Here is a 22,916-nt window from a genome sequence, read left to right on the forward strand (position 1 = left end):
TGCATATTTTTATTTTTATTTTTGGTCATAGGAAAAACTGAAAACAACCATAAAACATGTGATCATGTGTATCTGTGCTTTTTTTTGCCTATTTTGCCATTTTTTTCAGTCATGTTCGTATAGTTGGTTAAATTAACTGAAATTCAGTTCATCATATTGCCTATTTTGTGCTGAAAAAAGGATATATCACCCTATATGGCTCAATCCTGAGTCCTATATATAGTTATTAAAAAACAGCTAAACAAATAATGGCAAAAATGCTCTGAGCTTCAAGGGCTAATTCTTTTATTTTTGTTACTTTCTTGACACATTTTCATACATACAATGTACATTACAATATCAACAGAATTGTAATTAACTGTAATTCATTATTTTTTTTAAATTATTAAGCAGTACCATACCACATAAAAACTTTCTTAATTACAAATATTTTCCTAGAAGGTCTGTATGGTTTTCTCCTTGCCATTTTCATGCTTACATGCTATTAGTTTTCCTTGCTGCAGTTAACATGCAAGACCAAAATACCTTGGCCCAGTAAGTTAAATAAAAATTAACATCCGATTAATCTTTTAATATTATTGTTATGAATAATGAAGTTAATATGAAGACAGGATGATTATATGCTTCGAGTGTTGCCGCTACTTCAGGTATTTGTCCACGCGGCTTTCCGTACTCTTCGTGCAGCCCATGCGGAAGTGAACCGACCGGGCAGCTAGCTAAGCTAAATACAAAACATCCCAAACGGTGTTCTGTGTACTGAGCGCTCTGTATTAGTTCCTGTATAAAACACGCAATGGCGTATCAGCTGTACAGAAACACGACACTCGGAAACAGTTTACAGGAGAGTCTCGATGAACTTATACAGGTAAACTTAACAAACACTCGCCTTTCTACACTGCTAGCTTATTTACACATGAGACGCCGTGCAGTCACTTCGCCATAGTTTATAAAGTAAAGCATTCTGTGGATGTACATTATCTATGTAGAAGTAGCAGTTGAAAGTAAACATCTGGGAACGCTGAGAGTGTAATAGTTAAATACATCGGCGGTGAAGATGCCTTTCAGCACGAGCAGTGTGCTAGTTATTTTAAACCCACCTCATTCGGCGTCTGCAGGAGCGACCTAAAGCGGTGTGATAAACAGCTGGACCGATCAACCGAGGGATGGATTGTATGACTGGTGTAGAGAATCTTTAATACAGCAATCTGCAGTGAGATTTCTGTGAGATCCTCCGTGTAAACAGCATGTCCTGTAAGATTCAGACCAGCCTGTCTCAGGAAACGGGTGTACTGTAGTTAGTATTTTATTAGTTTATTTGTGCAGCTGAGAGTGTGTGTCCGGTTAGTGTGAACGCTGATCAGTCATACCAAAGCGTTTACCCTTCATTGTGTGTGTGTAAGAAAGAGCGAGACACTGAAACTTAGGGCTGTGCAATTAATCAAATCTCGATTTCAATTTCGATTTCGGGTCTCAACGATCACAAAAATGGTGTAATCTAAAAAAACAAAAAAACAAAATCCGATTATTCACTTTTTTTGAAGTTTTTTTTTTACCTGCGTTCTGACGCGCGCGCGCATCCGCACTTTCACCCTTCCAGAAGCCCGAACTCTCTCACTCTATACCGTCAGCGGAGAAGTTGCGTATGTGGTATCTGATCGCATTTAAAAATCAGCGCGAGTGAAGATGGTTAAAAAAAAAGAAGAGAAAAACAGCAGCCACAGAAGTCTTTGGTCAACAAAAGAGGTAGAAGCAATTCTGTTGTTTGGGACAGTTTGGATTCGAGGAAGCGGACGTGGATCAAAAACATATTAGGTGCAAGATTTTCTACGCGGTTGTGTCGGTACCGGTTGGTAACATCACAAATCTTTTTAACCATTTAAAATTTAAACACAGACCGACATATGACCAACTAATAAAGAAACAGAAAGAACGACGAACAACCCCCACAACATCCTCGGCAACACAGTCATCCATTAAAGAGACGCTCTTCAGTGCAACTCCGTATCCATCCAGCTCAGAAAGGCACAAACAAATAACAGATGCCGTTACATACTTTTTAGCCAAAGACATGTGCCCTATTAGTACGGTTGAGAACGAAGGATTCAGGAAAATGATAAATACTCTGGACAAGCGTTATGCTTTGCCATCTCGACATAATAATTTATTATATATAATTTATTTATTATTTTATTTAATATTTATATTTTATTTATTACTTGTTTTCAAAAGATTGTGGACGTGCACTACATTGTTGATCTTGTTTGTCTTTATCTGTCTTAATCTGTTTTAAGGAGAATTCACTGTTCTGTTCAATAAATGCAACATATTTCCAAAGTCAATAAGTAATCCTGTAAAATAATCGTGATTTCCATCATGACCAAAATAATCGTGATTATGATTTTTTTCCATAATCGAGCAGCCATACTGAAACTGTGACACTTGAACCATTAAAAAGGTCACGTCTGTAACACCGGTGTATATTTATCATGTGATAAACTATATTCAGTTTTTCACTGTGTTCTTGTTAGGTTGAAATGGCCCAGGATAAAGAGTACTTTTCATATGGAATTAAATTTGTGTTAACATTGAACAGAAGTAAAAAAAAAAAAAAAAAGAAAAATGAGTAAAAATCCAACCTATAAAACTACAGTACCATTAAAGTTTTACATTTTACTTGTTCCTTCCTTTAGTATCACAAATGTACCCCTCTGGGTCAGGGGTTACAGGATGGCGTTCTCATGGACCAGCTGATTCAAAACTAACAAAACCATGTCTCCACAAGTATTAATAAGGCAAAGCCATGCTTGAAAATCTTGAGTGTTTATAATTCCTTATAGAAGCAAATAATTTTTCACCCATGGCACACGTATAGTGTCTTGAAATAGAATTCATACTCCTTGAACTTTTCCACATTTTGTCATGTTACAACCACAAACGTAAATGTATTTTATTGGGACTTTATGTGCTAGACCAACACGAAGTGTCAATGATAAATATTAATGGTAAAATGATGATTTATGGTAGAATGGTTTTTAAAACTTTTTACAAATAAATATCTGAAAAGTGTGGAGTGCATTTGTATTCACTCCCTTTACTCTGATCCCTCTAATTAAATCCAGTGTACCCAATTTCTTTCAGAAGTGCAAATAGAGTAGGGCTGTAGCCATAGAATATGATAAAATATCCATCAAATCTATACACAGCTAACTGTTTGCGTCTCCTTCCGCTTTTTTTGGGTGACGTCAACGCTGCTTCTTCGTCGGTGTTTAGTGGCGGCTTGCATCCGGAAGCGCGCTGTGTTACGCCAAACAAATAATTGCGCAAAAACATTAACGCAAGCTTTTAAAAATAATTAAAAGAATCCTTTTGTTTGTAATCGAATTACCCGAGTTACTCGAGGAATCATTTTAGCCCTAAAATAGAGTCCACTTGTGTGTAATTTAATATCAGTATAAATACAGCTGTTTTGTCTGATCATTAGTGAACAAACAGCATCATGAAGCTAAAGAAACACACCAGACAGCTCAGGGATAAAGTTACAGTGGTGTGAAAAACTCCTGATTTCTTATTCCCTTGCATGTTTGTCACACTTAAATGTTTCTGCTCATCAAAAACCGTTAACTATTAGTCAAAGATAACATAATTGAACACAAAATGCAGTTTTTAAATGAAGGTTTACGTTATTAAGAGAGAAAAAAAAACTTCAAATCTACATGGCCCTGTGTGAAAAAGGGATTGCCCCCCTTGTTAAAAAATAACTTAACTGTGGTTTATCACAGCTGAGTTCAATTTCTGTAGTCACCCCCAGGCCTGATTACTGCCACACCTGTTTTAATCAAGAAATCACTTAAATAGAAGCTACCTGACACAGAGAAGTAGACCAAAAGCACCTCAAAAGCTAGACATCATGCCAAGATCCAAAGAAATTCAGGAACAAATGAGAACAAAAGTAATTGAGATCTATCAGTCTGGTAAAGGTTATAAAGCCATTTCTAAAGCTTTGGGACTCCAGCGAACCACAGTGAGAGCCATTATCCACAAATGGCAAAAACATGGAACAGTGGTGAACCTTCCCAGGAGTGGCCGGCCGACCAAAATTACCCCAAGAGCGCAGAGACAACTCATCCGAGAGGCCACAAAAGACCCCAGAACAACATCTAAAGAACTGCAGGCCTCACTTGCCTCAATTAAGGTCAGTGTTCACGACTCCACCATAAGAAAGAGACTGGGCAAAAACGGCCTGCATGGCAGATTTCCAAGGCACAAACCACTTTTAAGCAAAAAGAACATTAAGGCTCGTCTCAATTTTGCTAAAAAACATCTCGATGATTGCCAAGACTTTTGGAAAAATACTTTGTGGACCGACGAGACAAAAGTTTAACTTTTTGGAAGGTGCGTGTCCCGTTACATCTGGCGTAAAAGTAACACAGCATTTCAGAAAAAGAACATCATACCAACAGTAAAATCTGGTGGTGGTAGTGTGATGGTTTTGGGTTGTTTGCTGCTTCAGGACCTGGAAGGCTTGCTGTGATAGATGGAACCATGAATTCTACTGTCTACCAAAAAATCCTGAAGGAGAATGTCCGGCCATCTGTTCGTCAACTCAAGCTGAAGCGATCTTGGGTGCTGCAGCAGGACAATGACCCAAAACACACCAGCAAATCCACCTCTGAATGGCTGAAGAAAAACAAAATGAAGACTTTGGAGTGGCCTAGTCAAAGTCCTGACCTGAATCCTATTGAGATGTTGTGGCATGACCTTAAAAAAGGCGGTTCATGCTAGAAAACCCTCAAATAAAGCTGAATTACAACAATTCTGCAAAGATGAGTGGGCCAAAATTCCTCCAGAGCGCTGAAAAAGACTCGTTGCAAGTTATTGCAAACGCTTGATTGCAGTTATTGCTGCTAAGGGTGGCCCAACCAGTTATTAGGTTCAGGGGGCAATTATTTTTTCACACAGGGCCATGTAGGTTTGGATTTTTTTTTCTCCCTAAATAATAAAAACATTTAAAAACTGCATTTTGTGTTTACTTGTGTTATCTTTGACTAAAAGTTAAATGTGTTTGATGATCAGAAACATTTTGTGTGACAAACATGCAAAAGAATAAGAAATCAGGAAGGGGGCAAATAGTTTTTCACACCACTGTATGTAGAAGTTTAATGCAGGGTTAGGTTATAAAAAAAAAATATATATCCAAGCTTTAATCATCTCATGGAGCACTGACTGGGGCAGAGGTTTACCTTACAGCAGGACAATGACCCTAAACATACAGCCAGAGCTACAATGGAATGGTTTAGATCAGATCATATTCATGTGTAAAAAAGGCATAGGCAAAGTCCAGACCTAAATTCAATTAAGAATCTATGACTTGAAAAATGATGCTTTCCATCTAATCTGACTGAGCTGATTGAATCTGATTAAGTAACTGCAGATAAAATGTTTGTTCTACATGTAAATTGTAAACCTCTGAATATAGAAATGTAAACGTTATAATGCTTTTTTAGCCAGAAAAAAATTAGTGCCCCAGTGAACTCGTTCTGATCGTCTGAGAGAATTTTAAATCTGCTGGACAGTGGGGATGCAGTCCTGTAAAACCCTAAACTCAGAAGGAGCTGGCTTACAAGGAGGCAGCGCTGCAGTAGTCATCCATTTTTCCGTTTCATGTTATTTTTTGGTTTGCCATTATTTTTATTAACTTTTTGTTTGTTCATACTTTTATTTTTTTTATTTTTTGTAAAGGTTTTCTTTGTGACACAATACATTTTCTTTTTTTTCATGAACCTTAAAGCACAATGTAAAAAAAAAAAAAAGCTGTCTCAATGTAAAAAAAAAATCAATAAAAAGTTGCACAGCTTTTTAAAATTGATTTAACTTTTAGAGAAAATTGCTGGACAAACAGTGTTTTATATTGCTGTTTAGTTACCAAGTTCAAAATCTTAAGTTGACTCAACTTGTCTCTAATTCAAATATTTAAGTCAGATAAAGTAGTAATGCTTGTGAGCTCAATTAATTATATTTCTCTAGGGTTGACTTAGCCTACTTAAAAAGCTAAGTTGTCTCACAGTAAAGCCCATTGATGTAGTTGGTTCAAGTGATTTGTTTTTCTATAAAAAAACAAATTAGACTAACAGTTAAAACACACAAACATTACTTAAAAACTTTGTTCTTTCAAAACTAGTAAAAGTTAAAACAGTATAAAACAGTATAAACCTGTTATCTTCTGCCTTAAGATCAGTAAAATACCTGGAGAACACCCAGCTGCTTGGTGTCAGACACTTACAAAAAAAAGTCTATGGCAACAAACAAGGGAGCATGTCTCTCCAGTCTATTAAAAATGGTCTGGATGGCTTCATAGGTGTGCGACCAGTCATTTTGGAATTCAATCTACAGAGCACAGACCTGACCAAACATCACTCCTAAAACTGTCTCCAACACCATGGCAACTTTTGCTCATCCAGTAGTTCCAAAAATTAAGATATTAATTTAAAATAAGAATATATACTACTTGTGTGTTTGTGTGTGTGTAAAAGACTGTTATTAGAATTCTAATAAAAGTTAAAGTTATGTAGCGTTACATATTCTATCAAATATCTTCAAATATTAGAAATAATAGTGTTAGCGCTGTAGCTGAAGCTAGCTAAATAGCTGAAGTGCTGCCTCTTTAACTGTTAAACACTTCTGGGTTTTTCCTCAAACTTTCGTTAGTTTCGTGTGTGCTGGGGTGGAGCAGGATGCTACTGCTGGGCAAAAGTCAGGAGAAATGGGGGCAAAAATAGATATATACGGTTATGAATGTTCAGCTTGCTAGCTCCTGTAAATCTAGCCCCAGCGTGTGCCTTTTGTCTCCTGCCCTATGTTGTATTCCAGTCACAGAAATAACCAGCTGCTTAACTTCTACCCTAAAAATAAATACATGCTGAATTTTTCTAAATCCAGACAAACTCTGCCAAATTTTGAAGGAATGTTCAGTCACAAACACTCTTCTAATGAAAACACGCTTGTTTATTATTATTTTTAATTAAGTCACATGATTGCATCTTAGGGAAGGTAAATTGCTGGTTCAACCTGAATCTATTAGCTTATTCAGTCTGTGTCTTAAAGTTTTCAAGTATCCAGTGGACCACACCAAACACCACTTTAAGAAGTTGGGCCAACAATCCAATATTAATCCATTTAACCTTTAAGAGTGTAAGAAATTCTGTAGAAAGATGTATTTTTCTCCATATTTATATACTGCTCCATCAGAAGCTCAGCATAACTGGGATAGCAGACTTACAGGTGCATATCAATAAGTATCATATTGAAAAAAAATTGTTAAATTATGTAGAAAAAAAATCTCAGATATGCCACATACCTCTCTTCATTTACCATTCCAATCTGCCTTTAAGGAACACCTAAAAAAAAAAAAAGTAAAAACACAGAAGACTGTAGTCACTTGCAACTGTTTTTGCAGATTATGCTGAGGAGCTTGGTGAGCTTTTGCACCAATCTGATTGACATAAATCATGTCACCAACATGATAGGATTATAAAAACTTCTTAAAGAAGTTAAATCATCACGGAATGTTAGATGTTTGTTCCCAAGTCAGCTGAAATCTGGACCAAGTACAAATCAAATGGGAAGGTTGTAAAAGGGAAGGGTGGACGGAAGATGTCAAGATAGAAACCTTATATCTTATGTTTTCCTCTTAATTGGTAAAATACTAAATTTTCAGAAGAAAATTGTTAAAGTAAATATAATCGTCATGTAATGCATCCCTTATTATAAGTGTCTTTGTACCTTTTTAACCTTGTACTGTGGACATTTATATTATTTTGTTTCTCAGACTCAGCAGATTACCCCACAACTAGCCCTGCAAGTACTGCTCCAGTTTGATAAAGCCATCAACACTGCACTGGCTAATCGGGTTCGCAACAGAGTCAACTTTAAAGTGAGTATAATTTGATGACATATTTAACAACATTGTCAGAATATTTGCCAGGCAATGCTAACAGAATGACTAAGATTTAAACATTTTCTATTCCTGTATGACCTGGCATGACCTTTTTTTCTTTTCTTTTCTCAGGGATCACTTAACACATATAGATTTTGTGACAATGTGTGGACATTTGTTTTGAATGACGTGGAGTTTCGAGAGGTCACTGACCTGGTGAAGGTGGATAAAGTGAAGATAGTAGCTTGTGATGGAAAAAGTAAGACCTTTATTTATGAATGACAATTAGTTATTCAATCCCTGGTTTTGTTAATTGTTAGGAATTGATTAGGTCAGGTCAGTAAGAGGGGTGTAATGAATAATTGACATGGTTTAGAAAGAATAAAATTTATTAGTTTGTGATTAATTGTCTGACTTGTAGAATTACAGAGGTAAAGTAAGACTGTATTTAAAAAAAAAAAAAAAATCCGAAGAGTGGTTTTGAAGCTCACTTATTTTACAATTTATGCTTTCTTTAGTTATTTTTACTGCAGTTTTGTCACTAGATGGTGACAAAACTATGGGTATGAGTACACTATGGGTACTCGTGACTTAATTAAAGATAATATTGTCCCGGCGAAGAAGTAAAAGTTTACATTGATGCCAAATTATAAACGTAAATATTAAAGTAAGACTGTGCTTAAAGCTGAACAAAGCCCTACTAATGATGGACAGCACGCAACTCCACTTATCACTTTACAAATCAAACAGAAAACCAAAGACTGCAACTCCATACCCCCTATGATCTCTGGGGGAAATAAATATAATTATAAACATTTGATATTTTTTTGTTTGGATGCGCAACAGTTGCAGTGAGTGATGCCTGAAGTCTGGAGCTCATGGACATGGCCTTTGATTTTCTGCAGCCACCTTAAGTTTCCGTGTTTGTGCATGTGTGTGTGTGTGTGTGTGTGTGTGTGTGTGTGTCTTTCTGCTTTCAGTTTAGTCTTCAATTAATGAAAAGCAGCTTATTTGGGATGAGGCCGGGTGATTGAGAGTCCGCCTTTAATATAATTACACTTCTTTGCCTTAGGTTACATTTGTTAGGACAGAGCTGGGTGGATGGCATCTTTTAGACTTAGGCAGTGATTCTTCTTTTTCTTCCAGAGTGTTTCTGACTTTCCAGTTTTCTTTTTTTTTTTGTATCTTGAATGAATTCTGAATTCTGTGAATTTTCACAGTTCACATGTGCATCTCTTTGGACTGCATATTGATAAGTTCCATAAACAACTGCCAAATGCAACTTTAACACTTGGATTCTTTGCAGATTAACTTTATTTATTTATTTATTTATTTATTTATTTTATTTTTACTGACATTGTTAGGTTGCCACACTTAGAGCAAAACTAACACTATTAGATGTGATTTGTTTTTGAAGTCTTTCATCAAGCATAAAATATCCTGATACAAATTGTCATTTAATGGCAGTACCTGCTAGAATTTGCACAACTTTCTTGTGGCCAGTTTTTTTGGGATGTTTTTTTTTTTTTTTTGTGCTAATTTTCCAGAAATGCACTTATGGTGTTTTTGTTTTACTTGGTTTTGTTGCAGACACTGGCTCTAACACAGCAGAGTAAGAAGGTGGGAGTGCATACATCATCAGAGAGAATACAAGAAGCGTGCCATACTGACAAAGGAAGAAGTGAAAGAAAGCTGGATTTAAAAGAGGAGACTGTATACATACTATTTATTACAAATGACAGCTCTCCATCTTCCACACAAAGCCTTGAACATGTTTTATATATACTTAGAAACAAAGCCCACATATTTCCCTTTCTGTTAATTATAATGTTTCTTTGTTTATCTAATAAATTCTTTTAAAATATTTGTTGTACTGTCTTTTAAATAAAGCATATTTGGTAGATTCGGTTGTAGAGACTCTGTGCCCCTTGAAAAAATGATTTTCCCAGCCTCCCACCGTGCTGCCACACATACATACATACATTTGGGCATTTGGCAGACGCTCTTATCCAGAGCGACTTACATTTTTATCTCATTACACATCTGAGCAGTTGAGGGTTAAGGGCTGGGCTCAAGGGCCCAACAGTGGCAACTTGGTGGTTATGGGGTTTGAACCTGGGATCTTCCGAACCGTAGTACAATGCCTTAACCACTGAGCTACCCCTGGCCCCCAGGGGCCCCCACACACCCCTTTTGATTGCCACAGCCAAACACACCAAGGTTGAAACCCATCTGACACAACTTTAAATATCAATTTACAACTTTTAATATCAAGATAAAAATACAGCATTAGTCCCAGAAAAAAAGTAGACAAAGAGTCGTTAAACTTAGCATTTATTTAATCTCAATTGTGACAGTGAAGGAAAGAGCAGTGATGTAAGAAAGAGCAGTGATGTAAGAAAGAGCAGTAAATGTTTAAAGTTAAATGTTTTACCAGATCAGCAAAACTCCTAAGCAGGTAAGACTGGCTGTCAGTGGCTACAGATGTCCAGGAAGCTCTCTATATAGTTTGGGTGTAAAAGCCAGTTCTAATGCAAAAACCACATGGTGTAAAGTAAACGTAAATCTGTTAAATTGTATGTTAAAATTTTACACTATGTCAGAATTAATTAGATTTTTTTTTTTTTTTTTCAGGCGGCATGATGTGAAACGTCATATGGGCAATTTAACACCTAAACTTTGTGCATATTCATATTTCAGTATCGTGCAAAAGTCTTAGTCACCATAGCAAAAACTTTGTTATACAGGGTTATAATTGCTGCATTAATATGTACAAAATTATTTTAAATTTTCAAATATAATTTAAAAATGAATAAATAATAGGACATGGATAATTTGGTTCTTCGAGCACACCTGTTGTTGATGATTAGTATAGCTGGGTTGAGTTGTCTATTGCGCGTTCGTGCGTTGGTTTAAAAGGTACCGAGCCCCCAGGGGTCATGAGGGGAAAAAGAACAAACAGAGCATGCGGATTAATAAATCATGCACGCGGAATAAACTATTTGTGTGCGCGGATTAATAAACCGAGAGGCAGGAGCTCATACAGCCAGCACAACAACTTTAAGGTATGTAACCAACTTTTAAATTAATATTTAACCATTTAACTTAATTTTGAAGGTTTGTGGATAATTTTGCATGTTCCACACATTCATGGAACATTTTATGAGGCTTTTCTGTCTCCTGCCCCATCTTTTGCTCCAGGCCACGGCGTAGCCTAACGCAGATTGCAGGTTATCATTGAAATTTAAATATAGTATAATAACACCATGTTTCCCCCAAACACGAACACACACACACGCACACACATACTATGGCTAAGTTTACACTGCAGATCTCGATGCCCAATTTGTAGTCTATATCTGATTTTTTTGATTGTCTGTTTACACGTTCTTTCAACTATAACTTGTATCCGATACACGTGTTCACACTTGCCATACCATCTAAAACATCGCGCATACTTAAAGGGAGGTTCTTGGACTACACACTAGCTAAGATAGACGAAGGTGAAGTATGCTTGACGCTCTGCGATATATGCAAAGTTCACGAAACGTCACAATGGTTTTAAAACGGAGGAGGAGAAAAAAACGGTATAATTGCAGCCTGCGCATATGCTTCATTCACCAAATACTGATTTCTTAATTTTATTTAGCCCAAATAAGCATTAAAAAGGGGGGCGGGTGCTGGGTGTTTCCACATAATTCCACACGCGCTTCCAAAGCAAAACTCCTAAGCAGGTAAGACTGGCTGTCAGTGGCTACAGATGTCCAGGAAGCTCTCTATATAGTTTGGGTGTAAAAGCCAGTTCTAATGCAAAAACCACGTAGTGTAAAGTAAACTTAAATCTGTTAAATTATGTGTTAAATTGAACACAATTTTATGTTAAAATTTTACACTATGTCAGAATTAATTTGATTTTTTTTTTCATTTTCAGGCGGCATGATGTGAAACGTCATATGGGCAATTTAACACCTAAACTTTGTGCATATTCATATTTCAGTATCGTGCAAAAGTCTTAGTCACCATAGCAAAAATTTTGTTATACATGGTTATAATTTCTGCACCGGAGAATAACATTACGTCATTAAATCACGAAAAAGTCGCAGTTTTAATGATGTACAGAACACAATGACTCAGGAAATCCGATCTGTCTATTTACACGACAATCACATTAAATCTGATTTATATCTGATTTATTTTCACATATGAAGGAGGCCAGAAACCGCTCTCAAATTATCGGAATGCTTGCGTTTTTTTTCCTGTTTACACGGACATAGAACATATCCGATATGTCACACAGGAGCGTTTCTAAGATTTTCAGTTAAGGGGGGCTCAGCCCCCATAGATATTTGACGTTTAGAATCAGTACTCATTCTGCGTCTTCTTGATCACACACGTTTACCGTATAAACCTTTTTCTATGTACAGGTACAATCAGAAAAATGTAACCAGAAAACAGCATATAACTTTAAACTTACATTGATTCGCAATATAAACAACACACCTATGAGGCTGGGATCACATAGGAGTAGGTCTCCAAATGAGCAGCAGGTTAGAATAGAACATATTTTTATTTCATGTGACTTAAAAAACCTTCCATCTACAGTTAAATATAAATATTAAAACTTTGATCATATTATCTAGTTTTATTTAGTGTTTTAGCTACATAAATAAGACAGTAGGTTCTCTATTCAACCCCTAAAATTTCATAGCTACTATTCAAATTCATTAATATAAACAAACATTGTTTTAATGTAATTAAACAAAGCATCTTTTTAATATTTTTTCTTTGTTGTTTTTATTCATTAAAAAAAAGTAACTTTTTCTAAATTAAAGTGACAAAAAACCCTACTCTAAGGCTATGTATGATTTGGGACATTATTTAATACAATACAATATTTACTACAAAAAAAGAGGATTTTTCTATCTCTGTAAATCACACTGCTATGCAGTTAAAACGAGTGCACCGAATGCTGTCTGTCACTATTTTTAATAATTTATGTGCATAACTCTATGGTAAATGCCATATGCACTGTGCAATGTTTTATAGACAGGTCTTCAAATTAAAACAGTAACGGCATGATTGTTTTATAAAGTTGGTTCATAGAGGATGTATTAAGGGCCTCATTTTTCCTAAAAGAAACAGCTGGTGTGATGAGGGTGAACACAGTGAAGATTAAACTGTTTAATCCGTCATGACATTTTGTAAACTGTATTTATGAGAAAGGACTGAACTGATGCAGATATAACAATTTATCGAAAAACACACAACTTGCCTTAATCCTCCCTTTGTAATGGTGAATTTAAGACTGAAAGACGGGGAGAACTTAAAGTGTCCGCCGCCGCTTTCATATCAAATTTAAAGGGGACGGTGGGCGACCAGCAGTGTGTGTGAAGTTTATGGAGAATTTTTAGGGGGGCTGAGTACAAATGTTAAAATGTAAAAATGGCCTAGCAACGGCCATGATGTCACATATGAGCAAAAAATCGGAATTGGGTCACATTTACCTGACAGTGTAAACGTAGCCTATGATAGCCTATAATCTCTTTTTCCATGAGGCTGTTGTTTACTTTTACCAGTTCCGGACCGCACTGAATTTTTTAAAAATATAATATTTATAATACGAATATTATTCGTATTCAGTCTGTAATTTACAGGACGGTCACTAACACTTGCAGTAGGCGAGGTGAGGTCGCCGGACTCTGATAGTGAATGACCGCCACAAATCCGATTAGAAGCCAGAGCGCGAATATCCAACGTCTAACTTCATACCAACGTCACCAGGGTCTAATCCGGTTTTGGTTATATTTTAACATTATGTATGCTGACTGTAACTAAACACAGTTTGTCCTTGTGTTACTCGCAGAAAATATCACATCACATATGCAGAGTGAATATTTTACAGTCTGTTTAATACCCCAATCTCACCTATGTGGTTTCGCGCAGTGGCTGTAAATATGGTTCATCATGATTATATTTCATGCATTATGTGATTACATTTCCATCTTTCCACGCGAAAAATTAAACATGATAAATATTAACATGCAAAAGCTCGCGGACCTTGCAGACGGTCACTCAAGGCGGCTCATGGTGCCTAACACCAGATCTCACCGCGAGTCAAACCGCATAGGTGTATAAGAGGGGGCACAGATAGATTGGTCTAATAGATGCATTCTGTCAAATTTTACTTTCATTGTAAACACTTTGACAACCTTGAAAATGGTATTGAGTTCATAAAAGATGAACTGGAGTGCTCAGGGCCTCTGCATGGCTACCAGTGAATGTACAGTAAATGTAAAGACAATGGATTACATACAAGATTTTCGTCTAATTCTTTCAAGTCTGGATCCAGTAGGCAGAGACTTGAGAAGGCAGAGGAGACTCAACAGAAGAGCTTACTTCGCCAAGGGTCCAAATTTTTCTATGGCATGTTGATTCATATGACAAGTTAAAGCCTTTTGGCATATGTATAAATGGGGCCATAGATGGATTCTCAAGGATGATTTTGTGGCTTAATGCATACAACACACAGTGATCCCAAAGTTATTGTCGATATTTTCTCGAGACAGTAAGAGAAACTGGTGGTTGTCTTAGCACTTTAAGAGCAAACATGGGAACCAAGAACAGCACTATCCAAGAAATTCAGCGGTCCTTGCGTCACAATGATTTTGACTTACAAAGTGGTAAAAGGAGTTCATCTATGGGCGAAGCACAAGTAACTGAAGAATTGAAAGCTGTTGGGGAATTCGTTCTTCGAGCGTGTGGAGTTTTGGCTGGAGCAACTCCATAGCCTCAAAAATGTAGGTGTTTTCAATGGGGAATTCCTAGATAAAAAATCTTATTATCTTCTGCTTTCTTGGTGTCATACAAGTAAGTCATTCCCACACAAAATAAGCTTCATTATAAAATAATTGAATAAATATTTAAATATTTATTTATTCTGGTTAGACTTCTATTATAATTTACTTGTACTCCTGATGACTTCAGACTGAATTGAATGCTGTCAAAGAGTGGAATAGTCACCTTATTCGTCCGTATGCCCTGAAGTCATGTATTTATTACCGGAACCATACAATACACTGGACTACTTGTGCCAGATTCCAGAGGATAAAGTAAAAAAAAAAAACAACTTTTTTGTTATGTTTTACAGTGACCATGCATTAGTTGTATGAGAAAGCCGCTTTCCTGAGCTCGTACAGCGCTAAGAACGCAGCAATTCGGGCATTCGCGGAACTTCCGTGTTCACGGACAATGGACAAGTGTGCTTACACCAACAATTCAAATCCTTTTCACCTCATGCCGAAATAATCAAGCATTAGTTACTGCTACTGCATGTGCTCTGTGTTTGCACAAAAAGCACACATCACAAGCAATTCTCAGGCGGACTCTGCTTCCGGGTTTTTCAGTGTTAGGCCCACGTCACCGACCAGCCCCTCCACGTCATCAGGGATTCCCCTCCTGTACCCGGAACTCCCCAAATGCTCACCAAGTTGCCACACCAACACACTGCCAGTTTTACTAGCATTACCAGGTGCTTTATCTTTTACATTAAAAGAACTATAAGCCACTTAGTGTGTTTTGAGTCTGCTTTTGGGTTAATTATTTCCTAGCCATGACGATTCATGCATTTTGGCATGCGTATATGTTGAAAAACAACTTTTTTGTTCTTTTTTCTTTATTTGTTCTCTTTATTTTTTTTTACATTTTGAGCACGAAAAAGAATATAAACAAATTTTGTATGTTATACATGACCATGCATTAGTTGTCACTAATACGTTCTTGAATATTCGGTTTCCCAAACTTAACCTTGCCTTAAATTCACCTTTAAAATACGTGCCTTATTATTAATATTTACTAATAGCTGCAGACATTTCCAATGCCGGCAGCCTGGTGGTTGCAGGTGTTTCTAATTAGTTCTGAAACCATACAAGGTCCTGCCAGCATATTGTACAAAGTCACAAAGCTTAAGTCACGAAATATGGAAGATAGGGTTCATAATCTTCTAGCAGACAAATGACAGGAAAAAATATATCCTAACAACCTTTCGTCAAAATAAAACTTGACAGTTTTATTGCCCCTTAGGTTTTTTTTATGACCCTTAGGAATGTGTAGGGTGGAGAGGCTCGATAAAAGGGGGGTAGTAATGGTGCTTATGCGTTAGACATCGTTCATCGTTTAATTTTTTATGTTGATATGAGAAGTTGATTCTTTTTTTTATTATTACTATTATTAAAAATTAATGCTTATGAGGGTATAATTTCTGAGTTGCCTTTGATGGCTGTGTATGAATCGTCTTTAACTAGAGCTCCGAAGAAACGTGTTATGTATCTGCATCAAACTCAGCGACCACCGCGTGAATCGCATCGGGAACAGCTGAGTTTAGATGGATCAGGGACACAAGTGGGGCTTCGTGTTTAAATACTTAGACAAGGAGATGTTTTTTTTTATCAACTGGAGAACGGTGAAACATTTAATCCGTGTGTGGAAAAAACAGCGATCACATCGAACGACTGGGGTGTATTGAGCTTACTGATTATTAGTCTACTTGAAGAAAGGAAGGAGAATAAAGGATCCTTACCAGAGAGTGAGAACCTAAATCAGCAGGATTTCGTCAAAAGCTATAATAACACCTACCATTCCAGTATAAAAATACGGTGTTTATGAAGATAAAAATCCCCTCATGAAAACTCTGAATGAAGGGTTTAGACAAATAGGATGTGACGTGTGTCTCTGTGTTTCATGTTAGGTGTGAACCCTGGTAAATGGTTTACGACAAAAATATCCCCATTTCCCGCCGACATGAAAGTGGGATTTTATCATCTCTATTTCTATACTGACGTTATCACCCCGCAGATCGTAGGTGACGCATACGCGCCTCTGCTCCGCGCAATTAAAATAGAGGGGAAATATGGTAAATTTCACTCGCTCGTACGGCACTCGTTTTTTTTTCCCCAAGACTGTTTTATTATACCTTTTGGTAAAAAAGGGTTTCAATGTTGCTAAGCCTCATCTAACAACTGCTGCTAAGGGCATTGCTTCAGAAGTGATTAGCAGAGCCATCAGGAAAACAGTTGAAGGCTCAGGAGATCAGGAGGGGTCAGGAATCGCAATTCTATCTCGGAAACGCCCCCGAAACACCGCCCTCCCCCCCCCTCCCCCACCGGTCAGCGTGTATCAAAGTCTAAAAAAAGAAGGGTATCCAAAAGAGGAAATCAGTTGGTGAAGGTAGATCTGCGGGAAGGAGGTCGACTGTGAGGTCTCGTGACATATTTCACAACTACGCTGATAGTGTACGTCCTACTCGACTATTACTGAGTCTGTCCCGACGGAGAGGAGAAAAATGAACAATCGTCAGCTGGAAAATTTTCTCTGTCATCTACTAGGAGATTCGTTCAGTGGCGTTTATGCCTCTGACCTTTGTTACCTAAAAGTTTTCATCGACCGGCCTATTTCGCAGCTGCAGAGAGAGGGCATGCGGAGTGGTGTACGAAGACGTGCTATCTTTTTACGGAGATGATGTGATGAAAAAAATGACAGAATGGTGTGGGAGTTTATGAACAGATATCAGAGTTGTATAAGGAATCGTCAATCCGTTCAATTTAATCACACTGTCTGCTCTCTAAAGATGTTTACCAAGTGTCAAAATATGTAATACTATTTTTCTTTCAAGTGTGTGTGTGTTACACTCTTTATTTCTAATATTTTTTTTTCATAAATCTTGATATATAGTCAAAGAGTGTGTTATTCCCTTTATTTTTATAAACCTTGATATACAGTATAATCAAAAGACTGTTACCTTTTTCTATTTTATTTTATTTCTAATATTATTCTTCATTTACCTTGATATATAATCAAAAAAGTGAAAAAAAAAGACATGATGTATTGTATTTGAATCAATAAAGATTTTATTTTCAAACTGACAAAAAACATTGTTTCACTCATTCATGAAAAATTAAACCATCGAGGCGAGAGATTTGCGAGTCGCAGCTTCTTCTTTCTCTTCTTTTCAAATACCGATAGTGGAGGTGTCTCGGTCCTTTTCGCGCACATTGCATGATGAATCGGCAAGGTGGTGGTATCAGCGTTGTAACTTTTGCCCGCCGAGCTGTCACCACCACCACCACCGTCTTTAAGCGATTCAATGTCCCGCCGCGCTTAGGTGTTAGGGATGGTCGATAAGGGAATATTCAGTATCAAGAGTGTCTGTAAAAAAGCGTCTCAACCCATGGGGCGCCTGATAAGAGACATCTTTCGTGTGCTTGTTAAATGTTTCATCAAATCGACTATGTGGGAACCGCTAAAAACCTTTTGAAACAAGGGTGAACGCAGTCGATTACGTCATTTAAAATAACGTCTTTCTTTTCTTTCTGATCCTCAATGAGCCCTTCAGATTCTTTAGGTAAAGTAAAGGTGATCTCTCGAGTCTCACCTTGCTTCTGTTTCTGAAGATCAAGGTATCTTTGCAGGAGAACGTTGTACTTTTTAATTTTCTCGTCTATGTCTTTCTGATCCAGGATCTCTCTCATCTTCTGATCCACCTCATTCTCGGCTGTCTCTCTGATATTTTCACTGTGCTTAACCTTATCGTTTAGATGGTTTAGTTGTTCAGGGGAGATGAGATACATTTTCTCGACGATTTTCTTATCGATGATCAGTCTAATGTGCTTCTTCTGTCGTTTGAGTTTCTCATACTGATGTCTTGACACGGGTATATTCCTTTTCAAGAGGTTTAAAGCAATCTCGCACAGAGCTCTAATGACATGATGATATTCCTGTGATGACGATACTGTGTGAAAATGTTACCAACTTCGGGATGATCGGAGGCTTCTAAAACGACGTCGTCCAAAATAACCAGATGATTTTTATCTTGAGGAAAAATAGTTTCATCATCAAACAAATCAGGCAGACCTTCTAAAAATGTTATCCTTTTATTCAACATTTTTTGCATTTCACTGTACATTGGCTGAAAAAATGTGTATATTCATACAATATTATCAGACTGTGTATCCAAAACATGTTTACACGTCCTGAGTATTTCGGTATCATTTCTGCAATACTACCTGGCTTCCTCTCTAAAATTTTAAGTCCCCTCACACATGGTGCTATACCATGTCAGAAACTTGCGTCTGTGTTTCTCGGTCATCTGATCGACCGCGTAATACTTGGGGCCTGGGTAAGCACCTAAATAGATCAGATTCGCCTCGGAGCTGAAACGATGTGGAAAATAGCCTTTTACCTTTTCGGAAAAACCTAGGGCTTTTGGGAGCTGCGACAGAGGAAATGGGAGAAAAGACGCAGAGTCGATAAATTTATGTTTATAAATGAATAGAATCTTTTTACTCCCCTGCATAAGGATCTCTGGTTTTATGCCAAGGTTGATCATCGCGTTGATTATAATGTACCCGTCGAATCCTTTAGAATTATGAGCAATAAAGATGGCTCGGGTGTAGCTGGGCCTCCGGAATCGCAGAACGAATTCTTTAGCGCAGTCAACCCCGTCAGCACACCACTCTTTACTTTTTACACGAAAAAGTTTTTGTGTTCACGAAAAACGGAGTGTGCGTGCCGTCCTGGTTTGGAAAGGTTTCAAAATCGTAAAGCACGATTTGCCTAGTGTATCATATATAGACGAGCATAGGGAGTATATAACACTGGTGCTGATCTGCTTCTGAAATAAACTCTTTTTTTTGACCGCAAATCTGACACTTGAAGCCTGGACATTTGTGAGAGCATTTCTTGACCGTATCACATTGACACGCGTAAAGACCAGCTCTCGAATGCCAATTTTTCTCCTTATGTTTAGATAAGCAGTAAGGACAGCGACAGGATCTATTGCACTCCTGGCACATTATATATTCCGGTTTGTGATGGCTGCACCTTGAATCCAAACACACGTTACAATGACCTTCACACATGTGCGACAGAGCGTTTTCATAGCCCTAGTAGCAGAAATCGCAAACCTTACGCACACCTAGAAAAGCTGTGACATTTTTTATACCATAGTAATGATTCTTAAAGAGAAATAAGAACAAAGTGGTGGATTTTCGAGGAGTAGAACTTTGGAAATTAGCCAGTGTCTCTCTCTCTCTCTTCGATTATGTAAAACACTACAATTTTACAATCCAACACACGTTCGAATTTAGGTATGTCTGAAAACGATACAGGGGTATGCTCAGACAATCCCGCTTTTATCCTTCAGGGACTTGTAACATGAAAGCGAGGCCGTTTCTCATGCTCTCGCCTCTTAACTCTAGCTGTATCACGTCTCCATGATCATTAGAGCATGGGGGATCAGCGGGGGGGTTCTACTATCGAGGTGTCAAGATCGTCACCTCCTTTTCCTAATTGCTCTGTCTCGAGCATCTGGATAATGTCTACCGGTAAGTTTACAGATTGAGAAGGGGGCGAAACAGAACAGAGCGGATCTGTGGAGGCTTCCTGTACAAGATTGTTTATGCTTGCCAAATGAAGTAACGTGTTTTCTATTAGAGCGAGTCGTGAAGCTAAAGACTCGGGGGCGTTATCTGATAATAATTAGTGACGTGCGTGATCTGGTGATGTCGGTGAATGGTGATGATGTACGTCCTCGTTTATAGACTCGGGCTGTCGGAGGGATTTTAGCTGATTTATCAATGACTAATATTCTATTTGCTGCTGTTGTAGAGGCTACCTCGTCATCTTCCAAGCCTCGTAAACTGTTTGTTAACTGTATTAGCGCAGCTTCTATTTCAGAAAGCTGAAATGTCAGAGACTTGTTATCTGTTTAATTGTTTATAGAGTTTATGTTATGAGTATTTACAGAGTCTGCACGGTGAAGGGATAATATCTCATTTATTAAAACTTGATGTTGTTGGTGATCCGCAACGTCGATGTTAGGAACCAAGGAAACGTTTATTGATAGTGTGTGTAACTCTGGTTGGGAACCCCGTGAATCAGACAAAGACAATGTCAAAGAGTGTTGGTTATCATTATTTACTCATTCTCTCATTATCCATATTTAACATTTCTGTAAAGTCAATGGTAGCAACATCAACATCATTAAAATTTACATGAAAGGCCATAGTTTTCAACACACTGTAAACACAAAAATAAAAAACACCGTAAACACCCAAGCACAAAAAAAAAAAAAAAAATCAACGAAGAAGCGAGTGAAAAGTTGCACTATACGCAATACCGACTGCCCAGAGAACCTCTTCCCTTGGAGGCTGATGATAACTGTGATACAGGTATAGCCCTGAAATGCTCCTGTAGCTCAATCTTCATCTTCTTCTTCTTCTACTTTGTCGAATATGACTCTCTATGTAGGAATATCAAAAGAGAAAGAAATTAGGCTGTAGAAAGTTTTTCTGCGCATGTGATAAAGATACATTGTTTAGCCTAGCCCCTGAAAAAAAAAACTCACCATGTGATGATGAGGACGAAGAGGACGACGTTGAAGTTCTACGACGACGAATGGGTCGGGATCTTTCACTTAACCCCCCTTGTTCACCTCGAGCTTGAAGAGGAGGCGCACCTGGTCGCTCGGATTGTTCCGGCAAGGAGCTGCTGCTTTTAGGCCCGTTCAAAGTTTTGCTCGTGGGCTTCCGCTCCGCCTGATGTTGGCACCTCTAAGGGTTCGGGCTCAAGGGCGCTTATCAGTTCAGCGTCTTCTACTACCAATGAAAGAAAAAGTAACCTTTTTTTTTTTTTCAAAGCACCAACATAAAAAATAAATAAATAAACGAGTAGATAATAACCCACCGTAACTAGGATTAGATTTTTTTCCCTCTAAATCTCGATAAACTCACCGATAACCTTAGGCGTAGATCGTGACGGCTCGGTTGTTTTAAAAATCAACGTTTCTAAATCTTGAAATAATGAAACTCAGTTTAGTTACAACAACAATTTTTCTAGAAAGTAAAAATAAAACAGACTACATATATACAATTACATAAGAGAAAAAACTCACCGTCTTGCCACCCGGCTTCTGATACCACGTCGCAAGGATCAATAGTCAGGTTGTTTACTGCAGAGTTTAAAAACGAATTCTTTTTTTTAAAAAAAAGGAAAACTTAAAACTCGTGTGGATAAATAACTATATTGAGCCAAACTCGGTACACTTCTCGATCTCATCGAACTGAACAATTTTCACCGGTCATTGGCCTAACTCAACAGGAGGTCAGATATTTTGGTAATTTGCTAAATCCTCCTAATTGACACAGATTTCATGCACTGCTCCACACACACTCACACACAAACACATACACACACACACACAATACACACTGCACACACATACTACAAACACACATCCCACACACACATACTGCACACACTACAAACACACATCCTATACACACAAACTACATACACGCATACTACACACACAAACTACACACGCAAACACAGAAACACATACAAACTACACACTTACCACACACACACACACACACACAACACACACAAACATCCTAAACACTCACAAGTGATCCACGTTTGAAAATGCATGAGGAGAACATCGGATTACGCGGGTTTAGGAGAGGTTGGGGTAATTGCAGAAGTATTATTATTTATTTTATTTTTATAAAAATTTTTTTAAACACCTGGGCCCTTTTGAGAGTCTTAAAATCTTCAAAAACACATAAAAAATTGGCACATACAGTGGTGTGAAAAACTATTTGCCCCCTTTCTGATTTCTTATTCTTTTGCATGTTTGTCACACAAAATGTTTCTGATCATCAAACACATTTAACTATTAGTCAAAGATAACACACGTAAACACAAAATGCAGTTTTTAAATGATGGTTTTTATTATTTAGGGAGAAAAAAAATCCAAACCTACATGGCCTTGTGTGAAAAAGTAATTGCCCCCTGAACCTAATAACTGGTTGGGCCACCCTTAGCAGCAATAACTGCAATCAAGCGTTTGCAATAACTTGCAACGAGTCTTTTACAGCGCTCTGGAGGAATTTTGGCCCACTCATCTTTGCAGAATTGTTGTAATTCA

At 37.5% G+C, this 22,916-nt stretch overlaps 1 protein-coding gene across 1 annotated transcript; it reads left to right on the plus strand.

The window, feature by feature from the left end:
* The first annotated feature begins 680 nt into the window (after positions 1-680).
* On the plus strand, positions 681-9,797 carry gtf2a2 (general transcription factor IIA, 2). The gene is made up of 4 exons (XM_053512511.1): positions 681-865; positions 7,826-7,930; positions 8,066-8,192; positions 9,524-9,797. Exons 1-4 carry the CDS (start codon positions 794-796, stop codon positions 9,547-9,549), a joined length of 330 nt encoding a protein of 109 aa, XP_053368486.1. The 5' UTR covers positions 681-793; the 3' UTR covers positions 9,550-9,797.
* Positions 9,798-22,916: the final 13,119 nt, after the last annotated feature.

Source organism: Clarias gariepinus, chromosome 15, assembly GCF_024256425.1.
Source record: "Clarias gariepinus isolate MV-2021 ecotype Netherlands chromosome 15, CGAR_prim_01v2, whole genome shotgun sequence".
Taxonomy (NCBI): domain Eukaryota; kingdom Metazoa; phylum Chordata; class Actinopteri; order Siluriformes; family Clariidae; genus Clarias; species Clarias gariepinus.